Source organism: Canis lupus, chromosome 21 (assembly GCF_048164855.1).
Source record: "Canis lupus baileyi chromosome 21, mCanLup2.hap1, whole genome shotgun sequence".
In the NCBI taxonomy this organism is placed as follows: Eukaryota; Metazoa; Chordata; class Mammalia; order Carnivora; family Canidae; genus Canis; species Canis lupus.
This window is the reverse complement of record NC_132858.1, coordinates 33,564,935-33,572,905: the sequence shown is the minus strand read 5'-3', so window position 1 is coordinate 33,572,905 and position 7,971 is coordinate 33,564,935. Positions and strand designations below refer to the sequence as shown.

The 7,971-nt window shown below is 50.2% G+C and overlaps 1 protein-coding gene across 3 annotated transcripts in view; it reads right to left on the bottom strand.

The window, feature by feature from the left end:
• Positions 1-2,454: 2,454 nt before the first annotated feature.
• The window catches only part of SEMA3E (semaphorin 3E), a 236,695-nt gene continuing 231,178 nt past the window's right edge, over positions 2,455-7,971 (bottom strand). For 2 of the 3 annotated variants that reach the window (XM_072791345.1, XM_072791346.1), the window contains exon 17: positions 2,456-3,495. In XM_072791345.1, the coding sequence (XP_072647446.1) occupies positions 3,022-3,495 (474 nt within the window). In that variant the 3' untranslated portion in view covers positions 2,456-3,021. Of the gene's footprint in view, positions 3,496-7,971 lie in introns of all 3 variants that reach the window. The other variant, XM_072791347.1, reaches the window with a different exon arrangement.

Here is a 7,971-nt window from a genome sequence, read left to right as displayed (position 1 = left end):
AAGCCAAGGGCCGCGCCCCGGTCGTTCGCGCTCGACACCCACACGCGCCCCTTTGATTGCGGTTTGCAAATTTTACAAATGGTCAGAGTCGCTGCGAAGATTGACGGAGCCCTACGCCCTGTGGCAAACGTTAAAACACTCGATGAAAACACCCTAGGTATTTAAGTACTCTGGGGAAAGAAGAAACTCCGAAGTATGTACAGAAATGCCACTTACTACACAGGCAAAGGCCCCTGTCCCCCCTTTTATCTAGAGCTCTTACTAGTGTTTGTGTCACTTTCAATCCCTGTTTCTCCAAGTTAATAGCTTTGCACTGAAATATTCAGCAATAAACACGAGGGAGGACAGACAGCAGGGAGGACTGCCAGACGGGGGGCCCCAATCCGGGGTGAAGCCTCGCCCAGCCATGCTCCTGCGGACGGGCCCGGGGCCTGGAGCAGGTGCTCTGGAGCCGCCGTCCCCGGCCTTGTCCCGAGGCGCCGTCCCCTCCTGGCCGGCGACACCGGGCCTGGGGGGCCCCTGGAACCCAGGATTGGGGGGGGGGGCGTTCCAGAGGGCGCGGCTCCCCGCCCGGGTCTGCCCACGGCTGGGAAGAGGCCCTAATTCCCGGTCGGGCGGGACGCCAAGGGCACGAGTCCTTCCTGAGTTCCTGGTCAATCCATCTGCGAGTTCCTAAGCCTGGAAATCCCGATTTGGATTCTGGCCGCAGACACAGCAGACGGCGGGCGGACACGTTCCGCGGTGTCCGGGTTCCCGACAAGGACAGAGCTGCAGGCTGTCGGTCTGTCCCTGGAGGTCTGCGTGCTCACTTGGAGTACATGGCGAGGCATCCGCTGCGCCCGCTGCACCTGCTGCACCTGCTGCGCCCGCTGCACCCGCTGCACCCGCTGCGCCCGCTGCACCTGCTGCCCCACGCTCACGCCGGCGAGAAAGGGGGGAGAGGCCGAGCACGTGGGGGACAGCGTTCATGTGGAGGACCGTGCAGTGCTGTCCCCAGATCGTGGGGCAAGTCCTCTCACGTCCGATCTGTGGTCATGGTTGTTTCCCCACTTTGGGCAGCATCTTCCTGACCCAGGTGTGTCGTCTCAGTGACCACTGCGGGGCAGCGTGACCTCCCGGGGGATCCGTGGGCAAAGAGCCCCTGGGTCGTTCAGGAATGGTAATTTTCAAAGTGTTTCTACTCTTTAGGCCTTTTGGAGCTTGGCAGCCTAACAAATGAACTTTTTAAACTTCCTTGAAACATTTGCGTAGTTTTTGATTTTTCAATGAAATTGCAAGCCATTGCAAGGTACCAACATTTTACCTTTCTTAATTACATACCCTGTACTCTAGCTTTGAAAACGGAAATGAATAAAGTCAACATTTAAATAGATATTCCTAATTGTTTTCAGGTGTTTCACTTGCTTGTCGTTTTTATTTAAGTGAAAAATCTGAACAAAACTTCATACTTTAGAAAGGTAACCATTAAATAAACAGCAGAAGGAGAGACTTCAAGAAAGAAGCATTCTCAAAAATGAGGATTCTTGATACTATTTATAAAAGTGCTCTGGGCATCTCGGTAATTAACTGAGCTTATGAAATAATTTTCTTATTTGTTAACATAAGAGAGGAAAACTTGAATCTGAGAGCAAACTGCTTTAATATTTTCAAAACGATAGACGTATGATTCTGGGGCATCTTCTGTATCTCGGGGAAGGTTATTGGGAAGGCATAAAATTCAAGATTCAGCAGAGCTTCAATGCTGTGATATCTTCATTTTGGTTTGTGAGGCAATGGACTATTCATAGACACGTCGTCTCCATCGAAAGCATGACCTACGCATCCAGACCCTCCTCTGTAAGGCCTTTCACGAAAACCGGCCAGACGCATCAGCAGAAACTGCCTTGGAATCCTGGCGGGACAGTCGGGCGGGCGGAGGACAGGCCGTGCACCCTGCGCGCCGGCAGAGGGCGGCAGAGCCCCGGTCCTTGTGGGCGGGGCCGAGGCAGGGCCAGGCTGTTCTCATCACCACGTGCACCTGCTGGGGACGGGGCGGGGGCTGGAGGGGGCGAGGGGCCGGGGGCCGGGGAGCCAGGAGGCCAGAGGGGGCTAGGGGGCCAGGGGGCCTGGGGGGCTGGGGAGCCGGGGGACCTGGGGGCCAGGGGATGCCCGGGGCTGGGGGGCCAGAGTGGTTGGGGGGGCAGAGGGGGCCAGGGGGCCATAGGGGGCCAGAGGGCCAGGGGGCCAGGGGGGGTCAGAAGGGGCCAGGGGGCCAGAAGGGTCCAGGGGTCCAGGGGGGTCCAGGGGGTCGGGGGTCCAGGGGGTTGGGGGGCCAGAGGGGTCCAGGGGGGTCAGAGGGGTCCAGGGGGGTCCAGGGGGTCGGGGGTCCAGGGGGCCGGGAGGTCAGAGGGGTCCAGGGGGCTGGGGGGGGGTCAGAGGGGTCCAGGGAGCTGGGGGTCCAGGGGGGTCCAGAGGCTCGGGGGGCCAGGGGGCTGGGGGGCCAGAGGGTGCCAGGGTGCCAGAGGGGGCCAGGGGGCCAGGGGGCCAGAGGGAGCCAGGGGGCCGGAGGGCCGGGGGACCGGGGGGCCAGGGTTGTAGAGGGAAGGGCACAGGGCCCGGGGGCCACAGGTTTCCTTTGACGGTTGCAGGGGTCTCCGCGCCCAGCGCCAGGTACACGGGGCTGCCCCTCACGCCGGCCCCCGGGGGACAGGGGTTCGCAGGCGCCGAGACAGCTCTGATGCTCCGCACCCGGACACTGTGGCGAGGAGGGGGGGGTGTCCAGGAGGATGAGACCACATCCGAGTCCCCCGTCCGCGCTCCTAAGGCCCGCGCTTTCGCACCGGTGTTCAGGGCCCCGCCGCCCGGGGGGGAGAGGGGGGTGGTCCCGGCCGCGCTGGGCCCGCGGCCCCACGTGCAGCCGCGGTCAGTCTGGGTCGGGCTCCCGGGGCCGCGGGGGCCTCTCGGTGCTCGCGGCCGAGCGGGGCGGGCGCTCCGGGTACCGGGGGCGCGGTCCCCCCTGCCGGCCGCGGGTCCGCGGGGCCTTCAGGAGCCGGGGGCGGGGGCCCGGCGGGAGCCCCTCGTGTGCCGGGGCACGCGGTAGTGCTCGGGCCTGGCCCGGAGCCGCCTGTCCTGGCCGTGGGCATACTTCCACTTGGAAGGGGACATCTTGAGCTTCTTCCTCCTCCTCTCCGAGCACCACACCTTCTCACAGTATTCCTCCACTCGCTGGAAGTTGCTGTAGCCGATCAGCTGCAAGAATTCCTTGTACCAAGGTCTTGCCCCCTGCGGGCCGCCGGGCGCGGGGCAGGGCATCCTGGGGGGCCCGTCCTCCTCGGGGTCTTTGTGAAACATCTGCTCTACTCTCTCCTCTTCCACTACCTCCAGGGTAATCCTCCGGACGGTGTGGACAAAACCGTGCTCCACCGTCTGGCAAAAGTAGGTCCCAGCGTCCACTGTGCGAACCCTGAGGAAGAGTAGGCCGAGGTCCATCTTGACCACTCTGTCATCCGTCTTCACCTGCAAGAACAAGAAAATCGGTGGCGCTGGAGTCTTACCCGGGAGAGCACACCCGCCTGTAAACCCCTCCACCATCCGCCCTGAGTTTCTTTCTTTTTCTTTTTTTTTTTTCAATTTTTGTTATCACATGATGAAATCCTAAGAGTCATATAACTGCATGAGGGAGACAGTGAGTGAGCAAGAAGGACTAATTAAATCGTGTGTGTGTGTGTGTTGAATGTATTTACATGTGAGATCACGTCATAGTAATGATTTTGAGGTCATCTCACATCAATACTGTTGAGAGCAGAGCGGGAGAGCTTTCTCCCTAATGATTTCAATTAATCATTAGAAAAAGCCACCTAGTTCAGCAGAGCACTCAAACTTAGAGTGAAATGAAGATCTGTCAATTTTATTTAACTCTTTCTTAGTAGGCAGCACAAATGCCATTTCTCACATTACTAGCTCAGGGGTTCTTATTCCTTCCAGATCATAAAGACCAGGGTCTCTCTAAGGACCTCTGTTAAAAGAGCTGGGATACCTTCACTCCCTTTCCTTACAAAAAAGAAAAAAGGAGAAAAAACCCCATTTCCCTTTCATTAATTAACTGAGCATTCCTTATATTTCTACAAGGCTTTCTATTTAACAGAGGCTTAAAAATAAACAAGAAAAATTCACAATCTGAAGAACTTCACACTCCAGTAAGTATTAAGTTTACATATAACTTCAGTGCTCAAATATCTTTTTGTTTGTGATATAATAAATTATGCACCTTAATTCTATAAATAAATAACTACAATTCAAGGTAAAAGCACAACAGAGCTTTTGATAAAGAGCTAATGATAAACAGTGAGTATATGATTTGACATTAGAACAAAGTGAGATTCCAAACACTGGCACCACTGTCTACTTCTTGTGTGACGTAGGGCATTTATGTGTATTCTTTTAGTTTTCTTCATACAGTTGGAGATGATCTAAGTGTCACTTGAATGACTGCTGTGAAGTTTAAATAAAATAACCTAAGTGAGAACACTTCGTATGGTGCTACCAGTACTTACCTCTCCCTCTCCTGTATATATTCCTCCAGCTAAAAAACCCCCCAAAACCTGATACATGTTTTCAGATGACCAAAGATCACACCACAATGGGATAAAGGTGATTCACACTATACTGGCTAACATCGCCCTTGAGAACACAAACCAAAAGCAAAAGGGGGCATGCTGACAACCACAACCACTTTGGCAGTAAGTGCCATTGAGACAAGCATGGCTTGGTCCCAGTGGTAGGTCCTGGTAAGGCCTGCTGCTGGGTTGCGCTCTCCCGAGCTTTAATTAGATCCAGGATGTCTAAGGTTGCAATGTGTGCTACACTCACGTGCCGTCATTTATATTATTTGTGAATCATGGGGCAAAAGGGCATCAGCAGTGTAGGAAGAGACTGTCTCTCCAATAGACACGTTAAGATAAACTGTGAAGCTCTCTGAGGGTTTTCCCCAGCCATGTAAGGTAAGCTAATTATTCAGCAGCTTCGGAGTGACATAGTTGGATGAACGGGCTCCCTGAATCCTTGATAGGGGCTTCCCTGGGCTTGGCAGGACCACGTCCTAGTACGCAGAATGCTAGAGCCATCAGCTCCAGAAGTTCTCGTGAGGAATCAGGAAGAGCTGTCAGGCCAAAACCATCGTCGCTACATAAAGCCATTGCTTGTCTGTTGACAGGTCTCGCTGAGGAGGTGTCCCTGACACCTGCCCCAGCCAATAATTCTTAAATGACTTGGAGTCACTGTCACTGCTCACGTAAATGACTTGGAGTCACTGCTCTCTTCTCCGTAAATCTGTCACAGGCCTTAGGTGATTCTGACTCTAAAGCACAGTCTCCACCGTTTTGAAACTTATGGCTGCAGGTGACATAAAGGAACCTGCCTTCTTACACCGTTTTGTCCCTTGTGTGGTACGTGCCATTTTATTGTCCTGCTTCTCTTCTTCGTTCCCCGTTGGTGTCTTCCATAGATTTCTCCTTCCCTCTAAGGCACAACCCTCCAACCCTCCCTGATCTCATTTTTATTTGCATTCGTTTGAGGATTCTATTTCAATGAGCTTCCTAAGCTGGTGTCTCATCTTACACCCCATCCTCCGTTGTTTTGTGTTTCCTGTTAATTACAAAACACGGACTGAAATTTACGTGATCCTTCATTGTTTACAATCCAAAGCGTGTCCACGCACACCGCGCCCCTCCCCCCCGCCACTTACTGACTTCCTCATTTCTGACAATGACAGTCTTCTTCTCCTTCTAGTCCCTCTCTCCTCATGTGTTGTTATACTTCTTACTCATTACTATGCCTTCATATCCACTATGTCACAAATTCCCATCAACGTTTCTTCCTGGGTGATGGTGGGAACAGTCATTCCATTCCACTGTCTTGCCACAATGTTAGATTCTCATACTGTGCGACCGATTCCCCAACCTCCCCTCGTGGCAGGCTCCTCTCACATCCTCCTCCTTTCTGCGTCTGCTACTAGGCTCCACTTGATTCTGTTTCGCCACCTCCACTGTTGGCCCGACCTGGAGGGACTTCCCTACTGCTGCTTTCCTACTGGGAAAGGCCGAATTAACATGTCATCTCTTCAAGCGGGCCTCCCTCTTATCTTGGTAAGAGTGTCCCCCTTCCCTTACTACCATCATGTCACCTGTTAACCTTTGTCAACTGGGCATACAACATTACCTGCAAAAAGTAACCGGTCCTTCAAATAATTTTCTTTTCCCTGATACCTTTCCTCTTTATTTCAACAAATGGGCGCTATTTAACTCTGCTTCAAATTTCATTTCCTTTAGTCCTGCTCCTTATTCAGATTCTATTGCTGCCCAAGCAGGTAAGAATTGTTCAACCGGCCCGCTCCCGCCTTTCTAAATCCATATCCCCAAGTAGCTTACTGTAGTGCTTCTCCCAGGGTTGGGAGAATGTGGACATTTCTGCAGATCAATGAGTATTCTATAAAGACTTCTTAGATCATTGTGTTTAATTTTCATAATAATGTAGATTAACAAACTATATTTGGGACGGTGGGGAAGATCAACTTCATTGTTAGTATTGGTGTTTATCATAGACTCTGGACTGTTTTCAAAGCTCTAACGGTTTCCAGCTGCTGAGAACAAAGATGAATGTAATATGTTAATGATATGTTCCAGCCAAATGAAAACCAAACAACGTCCCTATGCAGTAATACATAAAAAGTTTTGAAGTCACTTGTATAAAGTGTTAGGGGGATTGAGTCAGCACATGGCACAAAGTGCTACAGGCAGATGTTTCATACACACATGTCCACACATGTATGTGGTAGTCTGTGTCCTATGTTATGTTTATGGAGATGCCTTATTTCAGTGAAAAAAATGATCACATTAAATAAAGATTTAAATGATGCATAGATTTGTTTACATCTTATTTGTAAATTAATTTTGTTTCTATATTTGAACAAAAGTGACAAGCATAAGGAATGCATTCCTTGTTTCATTCTTATGAATATTTAATAAACATTTTAATACAACTCATGCTTGTATTAGCCCAAGACAATGTTCCACATTCAAGGGCAGATGGTGGGGACAACCTAAACAAATACCAGAGTCCAATCTCCCTTTTTATAACACCTTCAATCCTCGGTCCCTTGTCTTGCCACCTTCTTTCTCACTTCCATGTCTTATTCTGGTCTTACTCTTTCTTTCTCTTAGAAAGCTCCTTTCTACAGATCACTGATCCATTTTTTAAAATTTCTTTCCTAGCTTGACACTTTCACTGCTCAATGAATACTTTCTTTTCAGCCATAAAGATCTCTTCTTTCTTTTTGTAACTCAATAGCATTCACATTTGTAGCACACAGCTGGTATTCATATCATTCTTCAAATAATTTTGTCATGCGAGTTTCAGCTCTTTAACCACACATTAAAACCAAAGGCCTCTCTTAGTTATTCTAAATATTCCACGATGAGTAGGGTGCTCAGAACATAGTGAAAATGAGAACATATTCACTTGTTCAGAGTGTACAAGAATGCAAGCAATGGGTATCCCAAGGAAGATATGTCCAGAAGTTATTCACTTCTTCTATGTAAATCCAGGAATGATTTGGACAAGGAAGGAAGCAAGCATGATTTCAGGAGCAGTTAGTGACTACTGACAGGGCTATGCTTCACAGACACATAGGAAAAGAACTCCTAGGAGACTGTCTTCACCTGGAAGGAATCTGCATACAAACACTCTCACTGAATATGATCCTTTGTTTTCTCCCTACTGTACTTCCCATGAGAGTGCAAATATGAAAATATGAAAGTCAGCTAGCTTAGCTTCTGGCACATGAAGTGTTTGAAAGTGTTTTAAAATAAAACCAAACATGAACACAAATCCTTGGCCACTGGGTCAGGAGTGCTTTTTTTTTTTTTTTCCCCACGCAGATATTTCTTTCGAAAATCAGAAACCTGATTTGAGAAACACTGCATTGTGTGTATATAA